This window comes from Peromyscus maniculatus, chromosome 8, assembly GCF_049852395.1.
Source record: "Peromyscus maniculatus bairdii isolate BWxNUB_F1_BW_parent chromosome 8, HU_Pman_BW_mat_3.1, whole genome shotgun sequence".
Taxonomy (NCBI): domain Eukaryota; kingdom Metazoa; phylum Chordata; class Mammalia; order Rodentia; family Cricetidae; genus Peromyscus; species Peromyscus maniculatus.
The window spans coordinates 63,011,147-63,033,441 of NC_134859.1; the positions used below are offsets into that span (position 1 = coordinate 63,011,147).

The 22,295-nt window shown below is 39.2% G+C and overlaps 1 protein-coding gene across 5 annotated transcripts in view; it reads right to left on the reverse strand.

Annotated features, from left to right (window-relative positions):
• The window catches only part of Efcab5 (EF-hand calcium binding domain 5), a 133,953-nt gene that overhangs the window by 99,574 nt on the left and 12,084 nt on the right, over window positions 1-22,295 (reverse strand). For 2 of the 5 annotated variants that reach the window (XM_076577575.1, XM_076577577.1), the window contains exons 2-3: window positions 13,017-13,079; window positions 11,638-11,725 (exon numbers count right to left, since the gene is read on the reverse strand). In XM_076577575.1, the coding sequence (XP_076433690.1) occupies window positions 11,638-11,674 (37 nt within the window). In that variant the 5' untranslated portion in view covers window positions 11,675-11,725; window positions 13,017-13,079. Of the gene's footprint in view, window positions 1-11,637; window positions 11,726-13,016; window positions 13,080-13,643; window positions 13,922-20,345; window positions 20,649-22,295 lie in introns of those variants that run through there. The other 3 variants (XM_076577576.1, XM_076577573.1, XM_076577574.1) reach the window with 3 other exon arrangements.

A 22,295-nucleotide genomic window follows, 5' to 3' on the forward strand; every position in this document is an offset into this window, starting at 1 on the left:
GGGAATCTTAAAGGTTTTTTTTCTGACATAGCTATGGAGATGAATTACTTTGGCGTACTTTTTAGATATTATCCACTGAAAAAGAGCACAGGTGCCCACATCAGCATCATGGCTTCGTGTTGCTATGCTACTTCATCTTGCTTCTGTTATTTTGTGGATGTAGGAGAAAATAGAAACCTCTGAAAATGTGTCTATACTAATTTCTAATATGATGGAAAAGTAGCTATTGAGACATGTTTTAATTAGTAATAACTCCCAACAGATACTACAATTGCAATGAAATGACAAGACACAGAGCCTCCATAACCTCCTAGTAGTGGCTATTTAAAAACCCGTTTTTATTTGGAAATATTCAGACTTGCAAAGATGATATATAGACATATATCTCATTTTAGCTTAAGAAAAATTACCTACATAGTAATATTTATCATTTATTTCTACTTTGAGAGAAATACTATTATAAATTTTATGTTCATCATCTCCATGTATTTTGATATATTTTATTATGTCTAACTGATATAATGTTGTTCTCACTTTTAATTTTATATAATTATTTAATATCATGTATATTCTATGGCCTTTTTATGCTTGATGTTATAATTAGAAAATTTATCTACATTGATAAGTATAGCTACTTCATTTGATTTTCACTGTGGGATAATATTTTACTATATGACTATATCACAATGTATTTATCCATTCTCATTTTGTTAGCTATTGGGATACTTTTAGCTTTTTTCTTATAATAAATAATCCTACTACAAAAATTATTCAATGTATCTTTTTCTATATGTGTTTCTTTAAGGGATATTACCAAGATTTTTTTTAAACTTTTATTTATTTTGTGAGTGTGTGTGGAGGGTGACATAGTCGTGGTATGCTCATGGAGCTCAGAGAACAACGTTTGGTTCTTCCTTGCCACCACGTGGATTCTGGAGATGTAATTCAGGTGGTCAGCCTTAATGGCAGGTGCCTTTATCTATTGCGCCTTCTCGCCAGCCCCTGTTACTGATATTGTTCTTCAGGGTGGGTGCTCAGTGTGTATGCTTGTGTCCCTGCAAAATCTGTGTATCAGAGCCTAAGATCCAACACGACAGTATTAAAAGGTGGGGACTTTGGGGAAGACTCTGCCCTCAAGGAAGAATTAATACCCTACAGAAGGGCTAGAGTGGGACTGAAGAGCCCGCTCACTGGTTAAGAGCATTTATTATTCTTGCAAACGACCCAGGTTCAGTTCCCAGCATCCACCATGGAGAGGTCACAACTGCCTGTAACTCCAGTTCCAGGGTGCCTAATGTCCTTTTCTAGTCTCCCCAGGTACCTTCACATGCGTGGGACATACAGACTCACACAGGCACAAACATACAAAATAAAAATGAAAAAATGTTAGATGGGCTAGAGAACTGGCTGGGCCCTTGTTGTCTGCTGTGTCGCTTATGATACAGTGTGCTCATCTCCTGCAGAGGACACTGCACTCCAGGTGCTGTGCTGGAGCCAAAGACTAAACCCTCAAATAGACATCAAATCCGTTTGTGCCTTGCTTGACCTTAGACTTTCCAGCCTCCATAATTGTTAATAGTAAATTTATCCTGTTTTTAAGTTGAACTCATGCTGTTTAAAGTTACCCTAGCCTATCTTTATTTTTTTTATAGTAACAAGAAGTATCAAAACACAGGGTCACAAGTACAAGCATTTCACTTGCAAGAAATATTATTCAGTTACTTCCAGAGTGGTTGGTATCAATTCATAGAAACCCTTGAAAGCTCATCTTTGGAGCACCTTGGGTCCAATGGTGGATGGGATTTGGGAGCCTTCCTTTGGGTTCTTATTTCCTCCCTGGTTAAACCACTTATTCCAGTCATCATCTACAAGAGTAAGCATTCTTGTTGTAGGGGCTGGAGAGATGACTCAGTGGTTAAGAGCATGTACTGCTCTTGCAGAGGACCCCAGTTTAGCTCCCAGCATCCATGTTGTGTGGCTCATAACCACCTATAACTCCAGTTCTCGGAGACCTAATACCCCTGGCCTCCTCAGGTACCTTCACTCACATGCCCATGCCCACACACAGACATGAATACACATGAATAAATAATAAAAATAAAAAAAAACCTTAAAAAAAGAATCCCCGCTGTGGGAGAGTGGCTTTTTGAGTTGTAATGCTCAGGTTCCTAAAAGGGAGCTTCAGAATCCACAGGACTTTAAGCTTCTTTGCGGCCAGAGCAGTTATGCTTCAATTTATTTCACATAATTGGAGAGCATTATAAGATTTCATTGGAAAAAGGCTTTGCTGCTTTAAAAAAAAACTGCAGAAAAATCAATACTCGGAAGAATAAATTTTATCCTTTTTCCCAAGGGAAAAAAAATCAAATAGCCTGTAAGAAAACCCTTTGAAAGCCCATCTATCGAATGTCCTGGGTCTAATGGTGGACGGTATTTATGAACCTTCTTCAGGTTTTTATTTCTTCTGTGGCCAAATCACTTATTCCAATCGGAGGAAGTCAAGGAGGGGTAGCATACAGCTCCCTCATATGTCAGGTGGATTTGCAAATAAGTGGTCAGTTGGTAGGGGAGAAGATAGGGTATGTCTGCACTGTGTTTTGTCACTCTGATGGTCAGAGTTGATTGCCAACTTGAACAAAATCTGGAACTACTTCGACCTCTAGGCATGCCTGTGGGGGGTTATCTTGATTGCATAATGAGGTGGGAAGGCCTGGCCACTGTGGGTGGGTCACTCCTAGGCTGGGATCCAAGGCTATAGAAGAGTGGAAAGGCCAGTTGAGCCCTGGAGTTCATGCATTAATTTCATTGCTCTCTGCTCTCCCCTGTGGATGTGATATGACCGGCTGCTTGGAGGTCCTGCACCTTGACGTTTCTGCAGACTGTGACTTGAAATAGTGAGCCACTGAACTCTCTCTCCCTCAAGTGTCCTGTGTCGGGGTATTCTTAACACAGCCACAGAAAACAAAAATAAAATAGTCATAATACTTATAGTATATAATCCTTTTATTTTTACCTTTAAAAAAGTATGGAAGAGCAATTCTTTCAGTTCTGCAGGCTTGAAAGTACTTGCTTTCCCCTTAATCTGTCTAGCACAAGCCAAAGAATGTATGCCCTTGCTTGATTTAAGGGTAGTGCTAAAGAAAGAAAGCTACTTAGTACCCACCGTTCTATAATGGCTCGTTAACCCACAAATAAACTAGGGTGTCCTCTCTATTCATTGCAGCCTGCTAGTGCTCCCCTAGCACGGCAGGCCATTCTAGGTTGCTAAGCAATAATCCTAGGGCTTGAATTGCCCCCGCTGATGCACAGAATGGAGGAGATGTGTGCTTGGTTAGGACTCTAGTTAAACATCTCTCTTTTGGAGCCATAAAAATCAGGGAAAGGAAAGGAGGCACAGCAATGGGAGGGTCAATAAATCAGGATTCTATCTGAAGCTGTCCTTTCACGAGGTGACTCTGGAATTGAGTATCACAAGCTGTGGAAGTGCCCCAAGGGCAAGTTAGTTTAGAGTCGTAGCAGAATGTAGTTTTGAAGCGCTAGAGTTGTTTTTCAGGATCCGTTGGGAACCTTTCAGGCTCTTTCCTCAATGTGCAAACTTCATCTTTCTAGCCACTAGTCAACTTTTCTAAAAGTCATTTTGTATTTTTATTGTTTTTTTTAAATGAAGTATATTGTTATCTTGTATAGTGTTAATATACTACACTTACATCATTTTTTATAATTTGCAAAAAAAGTAATCCATGTGTATTAACTTGTTTAAAGTAAAAAAAAAATACATTGCTAGGTGTGATAGCACATATATTTAATCCCAGTACTCCACTTGGGGGGCACCAGCAGGCAGATTTCTCAGTGTTCCAGGCCAGCCTGGTCTACATAGTAAGTTCCAGACTACCCAGAGCTATATAGTGAGATTTTGTCTCAAAAACAAACAAATATATGAAAACTGAACTACATTGCTTAATTCAATATCATGATACTACCAGGGTCCTGCCCAATAGAAGGAAATAGCAGGGAAGGAAGGGAGAACTAACAGAAAGAGGGAAGTGGAGGGAGGGGGGATGATCAAGAGAGATACAGGAAAGGAAACGGCTGCAGAAAATGCAAAACTAGAAGAAAAAAGAGGAAATGGAGAGAACAGCTACCAAAATGATGGCATGAAGGTCACGTTGTTAGGCGAGTTTATCAGCATTAAGTTCTGCTCATATATTATTGAGGCATGAACTTTCAACTCAATAGGAAGGCATATGGAGAAATTCCGTGTTCATAGTTTGAAAGGTCTAGACTTTCAGCACGACATTTGTCATTTCCTGCACTTAGTACATGGTCCATTGCTAGGCAGACTTCGTAGAGGATCTAGATAAGTATATAACAGGTATAACAGGAATTAAATCATCTCCACTATCGCAAGCCTCGGCAGACTCTTTTGCTAACTTAACACCCCTGGGGGCTGGCTGCTGGCTAAGCTGCAGAAACTGGCCTGGAAGTTGTTCAACAAGCTGTACGCTGTTTTTCAAACACAGGTCCTGTCTGAAGCTCAGCTGCCTTGACTTAATATTATCAGCATTTCTCTACATACCGTAACTGCTTAAAACAGAGGGGGAGTACCAGCCAACACCACTGGAACTGAACTTCAGTTGATACCGGAACTCAGCATTTCCTGCAGTGTCGTTAGTCTGAGCTTGTGTAATACGAACAGAGCTGGGCAAACTATAGGTTTTGTTTGTTCGTTTAAGGATTTCTAAAAATGCAAACCAACCTCATAGCTCCAAAAAGAAAATGGCTGATATAAAGAATTGACATGGCACATTCAACCACAGGAATTTCTATGCAAAGACAAGAGTTTAAGTGCATTTTGGAAGCTGCTTGGCAAGATTTTGACAAGTATATAACAAGGATTGTGACACTTCTTTTGACATGATGAAATTGCAATAACAGCTCCTCTTCACACTTATTACATATGTGTGTGTGTGTGTGTGTGTGTGTGTTGTGTTATATAAACATATTTATGTTAAGAGTGATTCTGGCCGGGCAGTGGTGGCGCACACCTTTAATCCCAGCACTTGGGAGGCAGAGCCAGGTGGATCTCTGTGAGTTCGAGGCCAGCCTGGGCTACCAAGTGAGTCCCAGGAAAGGCACAAAGCTACACAGAGAAACCCTGTCTCGAAAAACCAAAAAAAAAAAAAAAAAAAAAAAAAAAAAGAGTGATTCTGAATATAAGGTTTAATATGATTGCTTTTCAAATAAAGAGCACCATAATCCATTTGATATCATACAGGGCAACCATGATGTTTTCAGAACAACAAATGGAACACACTTCCCTGCATTACACATAGAAAAGAAATTGGAAGTACCAGAACAGGAAAGTCCACAAACAGTCCATTTATATTTTTTTTTGGTGGGGGGTGGGAGGCAATAAATTCCTTGGCAGAATACATATATGAAGTCATGCAGGTACAAACTGACCATAGACTAAACACCTCATTGAATTTGTAATCAAGTTCCTTGATCACATTCCTGGCTGGCATGTTTTAAGTGAAAAGTTAATTTATAAAGCAGACTCAAGTGATTAAAAGAAATACAAAGTGTTCTGGGGTGTTGCTGGTAGAAGCAATGAGGAGGAAGTCAAAATCAGGCAATGAAGGAGTGTGGTCCGGTGAAGGAGGAGGACAGGTAAAGAGATTTTAAAAGTTACTTTAAAAAAAATAAAAAAGGTGGGGGCGGCGGGGACTGGTGAGCTGGCTCAGTGAGTGAAGGCGTGCCCAGCCCGAGTTCTGTCGCTGGAGCCCACGTGGTGAGAGGAAAGAACCAACTCTCGCAGGCTGTCCTCTGACCTTCCCACATGTGCCATCCACACACATCAAACACGCAAGCAAACAAACAAACAAACAGCTGGGAACTGTAAAATACCACCGTGAAAAGCAGGGGTCTAAGAGTCATTGACTCCAGGGAAGCCGTGCTCTGCAGACCCAACAGGGCTGGTGCACATATGAACCCACAGAGACTGCGGCAGCACGCACAGCTCCTGCACAGGTTCCAGCCAAACTGGGCTGCAACACTGAGAGCACCAAGTGGACACGGGGCCCCACCCCAGCCAAGAAGCTATCTGCAGCTGATACCCACGGGCAAAGGGGAAGCTCGTTTTTACAGTTTCCAACTTCTTATTTATGTGTTTATTTCTTTCACATGTGTGGACGGTACACTTGGGGAGGTAAAGGGATAACTACTAGTGTCACTGGGAAAATCAACCGCACTCCAGGGAAAGCCCCATGCCCAGGAGTAGCTGGTCAACACAACGTGAACTTGATGGTATTTTGGTGGACTGTTGTTTGGCATTTTTGTTTTATTGGTTTTTTTTTGTTTATTTTAATTTTTATTTTTGTGGAGTTTTTTTTTGTGTGTGTGTGTCTCTTGTTTTGTTTTTTGTTTCTTGTTTTCTTTGAAAGAGAGAGAGAGAAAGAACATAAAATTGGATGGGTGAGAAGGATCTGTGGAAGGGAAAGCAAGATCAAAATATACTGCATAAAAATTATGTCAATTAAAAATTTAATTAAAAAAAGAAGAGGGGGGAGAATACTGAGAATTAAAGGACTAAGTGAGGATGTGGCCACAGGAATAGGGAAGAAGAGGGATCAATAGGGAATTAACCAAAACTAAGGATTTGTGGAAAAGCCTTAGGAAAACCTGCTAGTTAGTAAGCTAATTTTGAAATATAACTGGTGTGGAATATCCCTTTACACTGTGTGAAGATGTGTCACTCTGATTGGTTTAATAAAGAGCAGAATGGCCAATAGCTAGGCAGAAAGAGCTTAGGTGGGACTTCTGGGGACAGAAGGATTCAGGGGAGAAGAAAGGGGGAGTCACCAGCCAGACACAGAAGAAGCAGGACATGTAGGAGGAGAGGCAAAATCATGAGCCACATGGCAGCATGTAGATTAAAAATTATGGGTTAATTTAAGTTATAAGAGCTAGTGGGACAAGCCTAAGCTAAGGCCAAGCTTTCATAATTCATAGGTCTCCATGTCGGTTTTTTGTGAGCTGTCTGCCCAAAAGAAAAATCTGTCTACATATGGCATCCAATGCGGGGGCTCATATATCCAAACATATGGTCTGAGAAAGCTAAGAAAGTTCTGCACAAGGAGCTGGATGTGACTTCCTAGTCCTGAAGTCTCTCAGGCTGGCCAGGGCTTGGCATACAGAGGTATGGCTGCTGGCCACTGCCTGCAGGCTAGAGCCAGCCACCAGCACCTTGTGCTAAGTTAAGCCATATGACAGCTGACATAACAACTTAGGATTTGTCTCATGCTATCAGAGAATGCTGCAGGTGCTCAGCAAAGACAGGTTCAGACGGGAAAAAAAAACTAAAAACAGGTTAGAATGTGTTTAAAAATATGTGTGGGCTTAAAAACTAAAAGAAAATGGGTATAGACAATCATAACAAGTTCATAAATAGTAAAACAAAGGTTTAAAAGACAGAATAAAATGATATAAAAAGGATAAACCACATAAAGATGGAAAATACACAGAAAGTCTGGATCCTTTATGGTGTCTCGTTGACTTTGAATTTTTTTTATTGCTGATGAGTAAATGACAGCTGCTGAGAGACATGGGATTGTAAAAGGGACTGCTGAGTTAAACTAGCCTAGATACTTTAGAAATATCTTAACTTTAAAATGCAAGTCAGAAAATGTATTGCTTTGGGGAAGAGGTTATGCTTTTGTTTCCACAGAAAATGAAAGGCTGTAGATTCCTTCAAGGTTGACAGAGATCAAGTTTGATTGGGGAGACCCCCTGAAAATCCTGGCTACCGGCATAAAGAAATAAACCGGCATAAAGAAATAAAAAAGTTTTCTTGTAGAAAAACTACAAGACAGGTGACATATATTTCACCTACTGAAACATAAAGCAAAAAATCATCTTTGGCTGGCTTGTGTACAATGCACAGTCCATACTTATGTTAATGAAGATATGTATGTTACCTTTGAAGGTTTGTGTGTTTTCAGAGCAAGGGGACCAGATACCAATGAAAATGGGTGGCTTGGATGATCTAGGCTCTTAAAGTGCCTCTGTTGCAGTTTCCTCAGAGTTCTACATCCAGAACAGCTTCAAGGCTGCTGGCTAAGATGACCCAGCCTCACAGATTATTCTAGCCAGAACTACAAATAAGCCTTCTACTTTCCCATTGCACAGAGACTGGACAACAAATCTTTTGGCTAGTTTTCCCAGGATTTGACCATTATTCCAACTTTCCCAGGATCTCCTAAAGATGCTGTTGCCCCCAAACAACAGTAAGTGGTTTAGAGGACACTATGCTCACATTCCCACAGGTGGGATGGGTTGGTTTTGGTCATTTGGTGGGTTATGGATGTTTGTCATCATTTAGGGGTGTTGGTTACAATTTTTTATTGGTAATGGTCAGGAAAAATGCTGAAAAGGGAGATTAGATTCAGGGATGTCTTTCTGAAAGGAAAAAGGGGGCTATAGTATAGAAATGATGGGATAAAAGGATGGATTATTGAGTCTACTTTTGAACAACCACTAACATCAAATATTTTACATTGGTATGGAGTTTTATATATTGATACAAATTTAAGGTTATTTTTGTTATGCTATATATATTTCTGTTTTTTTTTTTACAGTTCATGGACTGTGATTCAGTTTATAAAGTTGTTCATGCATTAGTCAAACCAGTTTTAGAATATATATTTCTATTCTTGTTTAAGGTATTGTACCTATGCAGCTCATTTTAAAATATAATATAAAGTTTTAGTCCTTGAAAGCTATTTAGGTTAATAAGATTATAAAGAAACACAGGTTAGTAGTTAGTCATCTGTAATAACCAAACTTGTAGTCAGGTTAGGTATGTTTTCAAGATTAAACAGAGATATGTTTTAGATAGATAAGTGATCTTCAAACACTTCAGAGACCTACAGAATATGGTATTTAAGATGTTTTAATAACCTAAGGCTTTTCATGATAGTGAGACATGTCTGCTCCTGGCTGCACCAATTTACTTAAAAAAAGAATGATGGGCATCAAAGAACTTCCGTATGGAGTTTGCTTTTATTGTGGCCAAGTTAGCCACTGAGCAAGAAACTGCCCTTGCCTTGACTGCCGATTGTATGCTGTCCACACTGGACAAGCAGGACACAAAAGAAAGCAAATGTCGAATTTTACCAAGACAAAGAAGAACAATCCTTCAAAATTCCTGCTTCACAGAAAACTCTGTCAGATATTCTAGGCCTGTAACCCAAAGATGGATGCCACAACATTGCAGAGGAAACTTGGGCGACTGTCCAAGCACCCAGATGCTTCTGTAATTTCTATAGTTTTTGGAAGATGTTTGCTCTGCATTTACTGTTTACTCAGGTAATATTATATCCTTCTTGGGTGTCTGATGGAGTTAAAGATGAGATAGTTATAGTTTTATAGTTTTCCTTGTTACCAAATTCAAAAAAGAAACTCACAAAAGAGGTATAAAATGTATATAAGATTGAGAGACATGAAAGCTTAAATTGTTTATCTAAGAAAATGTTTTGAGGTCTAAAAAGATAGTTTTAAGATGGTAATACAAGTTATGATAGAAAATGGTTTAGCTACAAAACTTTAAATTCAACAAGATAAGATAGATTATTGAGTATTTTCTCCAAATATGACAATACAAATGGACTGGACATTGTGAATGTAATTCTTACCTGATAATTGTTCTTATTGTTTTATTTTATTATGTTAGAGTTAAAAACCTTTCCTTTTTATTTAGACAAAAAAGGGAAATGCTAGGGAATATTCCTTTACACTGTGTGAAGATGTGTCATTGTGATTGGTTTAATAAAGAGCTGAATAACCAATAGTTAGGCAGGAAAAGGTTAGGCAGGACTTCTCGAGACAGAGAGGTCTCAGGGAAGAAGAAAGGAGGAGCTGCCAGCCAGATGCAGAGGAAGCAGGACATGCAGGAGGAGAGATAATAGCCATGAACCACATGGCAGTACGTAGATGAAAATAAATGGGTTAATATAAAATATAAGATAGTGATACAAGCCTAAGATAAGGCCACACTTTCATAATTAATAATAAGTCTCCATGTTGTTTTCTGTGAGCTCTTAGCCCCAAAGAAAAATTTGTCTACATAGAACTTTAGAAGAGTTTGGTTTGAATCAAAGTGTCCTGCATGGGTGGACAATGTTACTCCCAGGATACAAGTGTTATTAAATAAAAAAATCACATTACAAGATATGAAAAAAGTCTGGGACTGGAGAGAATGCTCAGTGGTTACTAAAGCTTGCTGCTCCTCCAGAGGACCAGAATTCAGTTCCCACCACCCCATATCGGGAGGCTCACAACCACCTGTACCTCCAGGCGCAGGGGATCCAATAACTTTGTGGTACCTGCTTGCATGTGCACATAAACACAGAGATATAAACATAAATAAAAATGAATATAAAATAAAAAGAAACATAAACTAAAGATTGGAGAGATTTAATTCTTTTTTTTTTGTTTTTTGTTTTTTTTTTTTTGTTTTTTTTTTGTTTGTTTTTTGTTTTTTGTTTTTCAAGACAGGGTTTCTCTGTGTAGCTTTGCGCCTTTCCTGGAACTCACTTGGTAGCCCAGGCTGGCCTCGAACTCACAGAGATCCGCCTGGCTCTGCCTCCCGAGTGCTGGGATTAAAGGCGTGCGCCACCACCGCCCGGCGAGATTTAATTCTTAATGTGCATGTGATAATGTATATTAATAAGAATAAATAATAATTTATCTTAATTCATCTAAAGGAAAAATTATTCAGAAAAGTATTTAAAGCTATAACTGGCACCTACACAATTTTATACTTAAACTTGCTTTTCTTTTTTTTTTTTTTTTTTTTTTTTTTTTGGTTTTCCGAGACAGGGTTTCTCTTGTGTAGCTTTGCGCCTTTCCTGGATCTCACTTGGTAGCCCAGGCTGGCCTCGAACTCACAGAGATCCGCCTGCCTCTGCCTCCCGAGTGCTGGGATTAAAGGCGTGCGCCACCACCGCCCGGCTAAACTTGCTTTTCTAATTATTATTTCAATTCAGCCTGGAGCAGCCAAACACACAGTAAACATCCAATACTTGGAAGCAGAATTAAGGGAATTTATAGTGAAATTTCTAAATTTTAACTATTGTAAAATATTTCTGTTGGAAAAGAATTTCACTAAGTATATGGAATTAGAAACAGCTGTAGTGAACGAGATAAATGTCTTGTATACTTTGTTGCCTTTTGATCCTGTGATCTTTCAATCTAAATAATCATGTGAAATTGTGGTAAAGAATGGGGCTGAGGTGGCTTTGGCCACACAGAATAAATGTATGGTCAAGCATAAACAGGACCAAAACCAATAAGCAAACCAGATCACAGGATTTCTCATTTTATTTTTATGCTAAATAGGTTGCCTGCTAGAAATCTCTTTCGCTCTCTTAGTTAAAAATTTCTCCTTAATTAATTAGCACAGAGTGAATAGTCATGAGGTTGCCTCAAAGGTATTTGTAGAGGGTGAGGAAATCCATCTTTACATATTGCCTAAATTACATCTAGAAGATCCTCTCAGGATCAAATATTTTTTTAAATACAAAATGAGTTCTTGTTACTTTGAGATTCTGTTGTGTCAGGAGAAAGGCCACTCTGTACCTTGGGATTTCTCCTCCTCCTCGTTTGTGTCTTCCATCGCCTGGCTGCTGGTGTCTGATGCAGGAACACTTTGTGTTTTCGTTGGTGTCTTTGAAAGGAGAAAAGAAACACAAGTTTCCAAATGAATTGCTTTTTCTTAAAGCTGTTTCAGCTTTCCATTAAAGGAGGATTAATTACTTTGTAGCATTACTGAACATTCCTACTTAACTTTTTCTAGGATTTAACATTGTATGTTAAAGATAAACTGCATGTCTGTTTCCTGCATTCACATTATCAAATGTATTGACTAAACGTATCTTCTTACTGTCAATCAAATGATATGCTTGAGATACCATTCCAGCTGTACACTGATCCTTGAATTATACAATAATTTCTATGAACATAATTTGAGGCCATCTCATAGTTATATTTGACCTTTAAAAATGACACCTTCCAAAAAGTGCTAGAATCATCTTCCATGTTTGTGTGCTGGAAGAAGAACACTTTATCTGAGTTAAACCAAATTAAAGATTAGCTTTATAAATAATGATGGCATTGTAGTTTTTTAACACTTTTGCTGGTGTATATAGTAATAGGATTTTTTAAAAATTCATATTAGTCAACTTAATGTGAATTCATGTAACTAACTTCAGTTGCCTCCTTTTAAGTAAGTGTTCTTTGTCATGTAACCTTGTATTTTTAAAAGCAAAGCTAAGCCGGGCGGTGGTGGCGCACGCCTTTAATCCCAGCACTCGGGAGGCAGAGGCAGGCGGATCTCTGTGAGTTCGAGGCCAGCCTGGGCTACCAAGTGAGTTCCAGGAAAGGCGCAAAGCTATACAAGAGAAACCCTGTCTTGAAAAACCAAAAAAAAAAAAAAAAAAGCAAAGCTAGTGCCGGGCGGTGGTGGCGCACGCCTTTAATCCCAGCACTCGGGAGGCAAAGCCAGGCGGATCTTTGTGAGTTTGAGGCCAGCCTGGGCTACCAAGTGAATTCCAGGAAAGGCGCAAAGCTACACAGAGAAACCATGTCTCGAAAGAAAAAAAAAAAAAAAAAAAAGAAAAGAAAAGCTAGCTAAGTAAGTAATGTGGAGATTACATTTTTAGCACACTAGTGAAGTCACCCTAAAAGCTGGTGGCTCCTGTACCGAGGGTAGCTGTTCGGACGTGAGAGAGCAGCAGCTGCTGATGGTAATTTATGACAAACAGCTCTTCACAGATAATTGACCTGCCTACGGGAGTTTCCTGTAACTGAAAAAACATCAGCTTAATAATCAACATGCATGTGCCCCTTTGCACTCGCTGTTTCACTTTGCGCATGCCAACTTTTCCTTCTCCATAAGGAAGCTAATGCAGCCAGCTCACTCGGTCACATTGCTATCTGATTATTGGGGGCAGCTCTACCTCCTCAGGCTCCTTTTCGTCCTTTGAGTCCTGCTGCTGGTCCTTGCCGCCTTTTCCATTGTCCTGAAATGGGAGCAGCATCAGTAAACGTTAGAAGAAGGGTCTGGGACCCAGCTAATACTGTGCATTTTGACAAACCAAATGCTTTCTTTTTTTTTTTTTTTTTAAAAAAAAGTCACATAATGAGTGAATTTAATCCCCAATAAAATGATAGAAAGTACTTGTATTTGAAAATTCAAACAGTTATAAAGACATGTAAGCCAGGGACAGTGGCATAAGCCTATAATCCCAGCACTTGGGAGATTGAGACAGTAGGATCACTCTGAGTTCTATGCCAGCCTGGGCTACACTGCAAGACTTTGTCTCAAATAAAACAAAACAACAACAAAACCCAGACGACATTATAATTAAGGAGTGCCAATCAACTAGAGGCAGGTTACTGTGATCCAACTGTTATTTTGACCCCCCCTTTCCCCAAACCCCACATTTCTATCAAAGCTTGCCGTAGAATATTTAAATAAAAAGAAATAGTAAGCGATGCAGTAAGATACTGCATCTTTGTTTTCTGAAGAATGTTGAATTTCAAATCCTCTCATACATGTTTAAAAACAAACATAAGCCAAGAACCTGATTAGGTTTGGACTGATCTTGAGACGTTGACTCACTCATTTGACCACCAAAAAACGCCACCAAAGGATACTGAGAAGTAGTACCAATACAATATTAATAACCAAAAGAGAGAAAGAAAATGTTAACACGCAACACAAGTACTCCGAAAGACCTAAATCTCCATCATCTCCAGCCCCCACCACACCCCAGCATTCTACTGAATGCTCATAAATTCTCAACTGCTGAAGCTCCCAAGGTGCAGAGCTGTTATTACTGTTACTGACTGCAGCCAGGGCACTGTTTCACTGGAGCTCAAAGAGACAGAGCCACCGTAACACCACCACTATCATTTCTAAGCCTGAAATAATAATAATGCAACTGACTTTTTAAACATTGTTACTTTCATTAACTTTTCTTTCTTTTTTCTTTTTTTTTGAAACAAGGTCTTACTATGTAGCACAGGCAGGCTTCTAACTCCTGATCCTCCTGCCTCAGCCTCGAAAGTGCTGGGATTAGAGGCATGCTGCATCATGCCCAACTTCTTCATCAATGTTTGAGATAGTAATTAAGGTAAAGCAAAGAACACCTTTGATGTCTAACTAATTAACATGAGAAGGCTGTATAAAAATATAATAAACTCCCTAAAAAGCTTTTTAAACTGTTGGCAAGGGGAGAGTTCTCTGAAGAAGATGATTTATCTGGCTCATTTACTCATAGTGAGGAATTAAAATAATTTCCACTTCACTAAAAATGACTGCAATCCCAACAACAAATTATAAAATCATTGCTGTGCCAAATATCATGCCGTAGCTTGATTACATGTGGGTGAGGCACTGTGCAAAGGGTGAGTTATTGCTGGGTGTGGTGGTGGACAGGGTGACTTCTGCACTCTCTATACTCTAGAGGCTGAAACAGGAAGATCACCAGCGCAAGACCAGCAGGGGCTGCATTGTGAGATCTTGTCTCAAAAAGAAGAAATTGTGTGCATGCGGTCTCTGCCTCCAGGGAAGTTACAATCTAGGTACTCTATGATTTAGGATAGTATGTATATGAAACCCTGAAGTATTCATTTTCTTTTTATCAACATAACACAAATTCCAATGGAATGAACTAAAAGTACTGCCACTGGAGAGAATAGATAACAACATTAAAAAAAAAGCTGCCTCAAAGCCTTTTAAAATGATTTATAAATAATAGAAAGCAGAACTCTGTGTTAAGTCCCAGCTGTATATTGATTGCTTGTAGTTGTCCATTTCCTGAAAAGATTCTTTTATTTCTTGTTAAGATCTATTTTGTTTGGATGCACTCAGAAAAATCCAACTCATTGGGAACCTTCTGTTATACAGGCATTCCTTGGCTTTTGGATGATGAGTGAGTTTCCAGCTTAGTGAGGGGGAACAGTGCCATTCAGTCTGCAAAGTGTGAGTGTGGAGGTGCACACAGCACATTAAGGAAGAAAAAGGAGTGAGGAGTTCTTTTTCTTGGGGCAAAGAAACAGATTATTAGGGTCGGTATCAAAGAAGTAGTGAAAAAAGTATACAAAGGAGAGGGAAGGGTATTTGTAGCAGAAGAAACATAAATTCAGGAGTAAAGAAGGTGAGGCTTAAAAAGTACCTGCAGTCATGGGCTGAAGAGACAGCTCAGCAATTAAGAGTAGTTGTTGCTTTTGCAGAAGACTGGGGTTCGGTTCCTAGCATCCGTATGGTGGCTCACAACCATCCGTAACTTCCGTTCTAGGGGATCTGACTCTTCTAACCTTGTTGGGCCCCAAGGCATGAACGTGCTACACATATATACTTAGAGGCAGAACGTTTATACACATAAACAAATCATTATAGATGGGACTTAAAGCCAAAATGTTGAGGATTATGATAAATTGAGGGGTTTGGACTTTATTATGTGCTTTTAAAATAGACATATATTCACAAATTATTGTCTTAAGTTAATTCTGCCAGTAACATTGAGTACAGAGTATAATGTGAAAGACTTGAAGAAAAATGAAGGCATATTTTGCATCTTAAATATTGCACCATCCCTTGCTGTAGTCTTGGCTCTCCCAGACATTGTTACTACCTGTCCTAGTTAGGATTGCTACTGCTATGATGAAACATCATGACCAAAGTAACTTGGGGAGGAAAAGGCTTATTTGGTTTATGCTTCACCATTGAAGGAAGTCAGGACAGGAACTCAAAACAGAGCTGGTACCTATAAGCAGGAGCTAATACAGAGCCCATGGAGGGGTACTGCTTACTGGCTTGCTCCTCTTGGTTCACTCAACCTGCTTTCTTATATAACCCAGAACCACCAGGCCAGGTGGCACCACTCACAATGGGCTGGGCCCTCACCCATCAATTACTAATTAAGAAAATGCCCAACTGTCTTGCCTACAGCCAGATATTACGGAGGTGTTTTCTCAGTCAAGGTTCTCTCCTCTCAGACAGCTTGTGTCAAGTTGACATAAAACTAGCCAGCACAGTACCACAACCAGGTGACTGTACCACTGAGCTCCAGTCAGCTCAGCTAGTGCTACAACCTAATTCCTTCAGCTCACTTTCTCAGACAGTACTTGAATTGTCTATCTTCCTCTATTTGTATTAGTGGCCTCTGACTGCAAGCACCTGAATTTTGTCTCAGGGTTTTCTGAAGTCCAAATACACATGTATTAATATACCCTGGCCAGATGTGCTTGTAGGACATATGCAGAGGAGAAGCCATCAGACAAGGATGGGTAATCCCATGGGTGGGAGATTTCTAACATCTGTTCTGTTCTGTTTCCCACACTTCTTCGGTGGTGTTAAGCACCAGCTCCCCACTGCAGAACCTGCCCAATAGAGTATTTGTTTGGCTTTCTCTACTTTCCTATACTACTTCCTAACTCTTAACATTGTTTCCTGGAACTATATTCCAAACGAATGTGAACTCAAATACTTAGGTCTAGGTCTTTTTCTGGGAACATCCCAACTAAAACAGGTGTAATTATTAGGACTTGTGGCACAATTGAATCCAAGGATTTAATAGAAGAAGCAATTAGAAGGTAATTAAGCATTCTTTTCTTATTCAGAAAGCTGAATGACTGATAATGCCATCAAGAGAAATAAGGAAAAGAGAATGGATTTGAGAAATGAAACTCTGTGTCTGAAATATACGAGTTACTTGCTTGGTTGCCTAACGTAAGTTTCTAGTAGGCATTTGAAGGCCACTGTGTTAAGAAAAAATTGTGAACAATCAGGTCCACAGGAAATGATGGACAACAGCATCATCTTCCATTTTAAGTACCTAATGCTGTGGAAGATTATGTTAACTGTGTAAAGATGTGTTTCTTTTGTTTACGCTGCATTTGTTTAACTATGTAAAGATGTGTTGCTGTTTCTTTTTTCTTTCTTTTTCTCTTGGTTTTCTCAAGACAGGGTTTCTCTGTGTAGCTTTGCGCCTTTTCCTAGAACTCACTTGGTAGTCCAGGCTGGCCTCGAACTCACAGAGATCCGCCTGGCTCTGCCTCCCGAGTGCTGGGATTAAAGGCGTGCGCCACCACTGCCCGGCATGTTGCTGTTTCATCGTGCCTGACTAAGGCACATGATTAGTCTAATAAAAAGCTGAAGAGCCAATAGCTAGTCAGGAGAGAGATAGGTGGGGCTGGTGGGCAGAGAGAATAAGTAGGAGAAGAAATCTAGGCTGGATAGAGGAGAAGAAGGAGGGAGAAAGAGAGGGACACGCCTCAGGCCAGAAGCCAGGCAGTGGCCAGCCAGACACAAGAGGCTGTGAAAGTCAGACACACAGAAGGAAAGAAAGGTAATAAGCCCTGAGGCAAAACGTAGATGAAGAGAAACAGGTTAGGTTATAAGAGCTAGCAAGAGCAAGAAACAAGCCTAAGCTAAGGCAGAGCATGGTTTAGGAGCTGATTGGTGGCCCAGAAGAGAAGCCTGCTACAACCCAATGTGCACCCTTGCCCATGAAATCCTAGAATCTGCTTAGATTCTTGGCTAGGAGACCAAATCTGTGGATATAGTTGAAAACTCTCCATACTCGCTCTCAATCAGTTTGTAACTTGGCAAATTGGAGCACCTGTCATCTTGGTGTGTAGGATTGTCAATCAAATATGATAGAGCATCCTTAATTAAGAAAAAAAGTAAAAAATAATTGTGATTGCCTACAGTATTAGATGATAAAGCTGCCTTTTACTTAGATTCCTTGTGAGTCTGGACAGGGAGTATTGACAGAGGGGGCAATTCTGGACAATGTTAGAAGCTCACTAAGGAGATTAGTTGGGAGGGACAGAAAGGCTCAAGATAAATGCTTGGTGACAAACACAAGTGCCTCTAAGAGGTAGCTATGGAGATATTCACAAGTGTGAGGATTTGAATTCAGCTTCATAATGTTCACACAAAGCCAGGCATGGTGGCATACATCTGTAACCCAAGAAGTGAGAGGATGGAGTTTGGGAAGAAAGGTGGATCCCCAGAGTGGGCCAGCTTATCTATCCAATAGATGAATTCTGGGTTCAGTGAGAGACCCTGTGTCCAAAAGAAAGGTGGAAAGTGACTGAGTCCAGGAAGTTAAGGCAACTTAATGTGTCATATGCTGAAGAGAAATCAAACATCAGAAGGACAGAAAATTCATCATTTAACTTATTGGTAAAAAATGCTTATGGCTTCTAAAAGAGGAAGTACCCTGAGTGACTAATATACATTATTTAATGTAATCTTTCTAGCAGGACTGTATTAGTAGCCCTATTTTAATGCAACAAAACAGAGAATTTGTTTCATTTGTCCAAAGTCACATGCAGATTGATAAGTCAGAATTACAGACAGTATCTTTTTTTTTTTTTTGAGACAGGGTTTCTCTGCATAGCTTTGCGCCTTTCCTGGAGCTCACTTGGTAGCCCAGGCTGGCCTCGAACTCACAGAGATCCGCCTGGTTCTGCCTCCCAGAGTGCTGGGATCAAAGGCCTGTGCCACCACCGCCTGGCTACAGACAGTATCTTGAAACTAGTCTTTACAACATTAATTCAACTATTGAGTATTTAACTACAGTAATCAATACTTAGTGAAAGCAAAAGTTGAAGAATGAAGGGAAAATTAAATTGTTGAGACAGTCCCCAGTAAGTAGGAACTTACTTATGAAAGTTGAAGTGATAGCATTAATTTAAAATGTAACTGTTCTAAGAGTTGGGACCATGATTTCCAAATATTTTAATAGATTTGTTGTAATACATTAGGAAAACTTATACAGTATTGGCTATGTACAAAATCACATATAGGATATATATATATACATATATGTGCATATATAAAATATATGTATTTCCTGCACAGACATCCTAAGACCCTGTAGTTTCCCGGGGGATAAAAACATTTGATCCTTTCTTGGGTGATTGGGGCATCTTTCATTATGAGGTGACTTTCTAATAAGGTCATTTGCTGGGAGCTTGGGTTACCTTAGGATAGGGATGATTGCAGTAACTGGGCCTACTTTGTTATTGATAGGTTGAACTTTTGGCTGCACTCCCAACGTCAGGTAGAGGAGAAGAGGTAAAGGTTGAGTTGATGCTAATGGCCAAAGACAAAAATCAATGATGGCTTCATGTAAGTTTCCATGAAAAGTCAAACAGGAATTTGAAGAACTTCCGGGTTACTGAACACACCTAGTCATGTCTTCATCTGCCTCTCCATCTGTCCTTTTAAATGTCATTAAACTATTAAACACAATATTAAACTATTAAACATATGTGTCTCTGAGTTCTATGAGAGAGCTAATCCTATCAAAGGAGGGACTGACTGGTAGGAACAGGAACTCTAGTTGGTAGGCAGTTCAAGTGTGCTATTTATAATTGAAGTGAAGAAGAGGTGGTCTTGAAGGACTGAATTCTCCACCTGTGAGATGTGACTGAACTGAATTCTCCAGCTGGTGGCTACTGGAGAACTGCTGGGAAGGAAAAGACTCGCTCATCTGCTCACAGAAGTGTTCTGTGCTGAATTTGAGAGTGAAGTAAGAAAAAAAAAACCCTTTGACTAGAAGTGTGTGGTGGACTGAAGGTAACTAGAACAACACAACTCAGCCTTTATTGTCTAGATTTACTGAATCCCACACACTAATGGCCTGACAGAAGAAACATCCCCATTTCTCAGGATAAGACTATTTATTTCCTACTACTGTTTACATACAGTGTACAGCATTCTAATATAATTAAGAGATTCATTAAAAAGCAAGAGGAAAAAAATCTAATTTGGGGGTTGGAGAGATGGCTCAGTGGTTAAGAGCACTGGCTGCTCTTCCAGAGGACCTGGGTTCAATTCCCAGCACCCACACGGCAGCTCACAACTGTCTGTAATTCCAGTTCCAGGGGATCCAGCACCCTCACACAGAGTATATACAGGCAAAACACCAACGTAAATAAATAAATAAATAAATAAATAAATAAATAAATAGTTTCAAGATATAAAGTATTCACAGAACTAGATATAGATAGAGCTAAAATACCAGAATATTTGAAACTTTAAATAACTATGATTTATAGTTATGATTAATGTATAAACAGATTACATATTTTAAATATGTAATATTCCATAGCTCATTACAATTATATAATATACAACTTCTAATCTTAGCATTAATATAAATGATAAAATAGTTATAATTAAAAAACTAAGCTTGCTTTTCTGTTTCTGTAATAAAACACTCGGACTAAATGCAACATAGGGAAGGAAAGGTTTATTAGCTTACATTTCCAGATCACAGGCCATCGGGAAATGAAAGCAGGAACTCAAGTAGAAACCATGGTGGAATGCTGCTTTCTGGCTCAATCTCTGATTTGCTCATTTGGCTTATGCTCAGCTAGCCTTCTCATAAGAGCTGGGGCCACATTCCTAGGGATGGTGCTGCCCACCGTGGATTGGGACCTCTCACATCCATCATTAATCAAGATAATCTCTCACAGACATGGCCACGGGCCAAATCTAATTTCAGCAGTCCTTCACTTGAGTCTCCTTCTGATGACGCTAGACTGTGTCAAGTTGATAGCTGAAGCTAATTAGGACAAATACAATGGAAAAGAAAGATAGCATTCATAGTTTAGTGTTTAGAGCAATAACATGAATACCATAAAGAAAAGCCAAACTGAAATTCTTGTTATAAAAATCATAGTATCAGAGATGAGAAATTCCTTTGGTAGGTTTGTTAGTAAAGTGGATTCAGCAGAACAATCAGTATCCATGAAGGTAGGCCATGTTTAGACTCATGTCTAAAATTCAGTTCGGGAAGTGAGGTAAAAAAACAAAACAAAACAGAACCTTTATACTAAATGGTTTAATTTATATGGAATTAGAATTCCAGAAAATAAGAGTGAGATAGAAGAAATTTGAAGAATAAACTGGCTGATAATTTTCCAAATTTTATGAATTACAATACATCATAGATTCAAGAAGCTTTAAAAATTCTAAGCAGGATAAGTACAAAGAAAATCATCTCTTGGCACAAATAAAGAAACTGGCTATTGCCAGGTATGGTGGCGCACACGCCTTTAATCCCAGCACTCAGGAGGCAGAGGCAGGCAGATCTCTGTGAGTTGGAGGCCTGCCTGGTCTACATAGTGAGCTACAGGACAGCCTGGACTACATAGTGAGGTCCTTCTTCAAAAGGATAGATGATAGATAGATAGATAGATAGATAGATAGATAGATAGATAGATAGATAGATAAGATAGATAAGATAGATAGATGGTCAGACAGACAGATGAAGAGAGTTAGATAAGAGAGAGAAGAGAGAGAGAGAGAGAGAGAGAGAGAGAGAGAGAGAGAGAGAGAGAGAGAGAGAGAGAGAGATGAAAATACAAATACAAAGAAAATCTTGAAGATGGGCAGAGAAATAAGAAACATTATAGTAGGGCTGACTAATATCCCATCAGGAACCACATAAGCCAAAAAACAATCATGGCATCTCTAAAGTATTAAAAAGAATCCCTAGAACTGGCAAAGTCAGAATTCTGTGACTAATGAAAATATCTTTCCAAAATAAAAGTGAAAAAATTAAAAACCCAAATAAAACACACACACACACACATACACACACACACACACACACACACACACACACACATTCAAACAAGCGATAGCTGAAAGGATTCATTGCTGGAGACCTTTGTAAGAAAAAAAAATTAAAGAATTTTTTTTTAGACAAAAAGAATATGATACCAGGTGGGAATTTAAATTTATACAAAGGAATGAAGAGCAATGAAAATGGTACAAATGTGGACAAAATAAGATACCATCTTCTTAATCTTTATAAAAGGTATTGACTATCTAAAGCAAAAATCAGTAAGAATGTCCTGTGGGATATACAGCATTTGTAAACTAGAGCAGAGAATGGGAATGAAATGTATTGTTGCATATATACCTTTACTATTTTTTTTTGTTTGGTTTTTCAAGACAGGGTTTCTCTGGGTAGTCTTGGTGCCTGTCCCAGATCTTACTCTGTAGACTAGGCTGGTCTTGAACTCACAGAGATCTGCCTGGCTCTGCCTCCCGAGTGCTGGGATTAAAGGCATGCGCCACCCGGCTACCTTTACTATTAAGTATTATGTAAAGTACATTAGGGTGAGAAAAAGTTTATACGTCTCACTACTACACTAAAAAGATGAAGCAAAACTCAGAGCTATAATTACTAAGTCATTGTTAA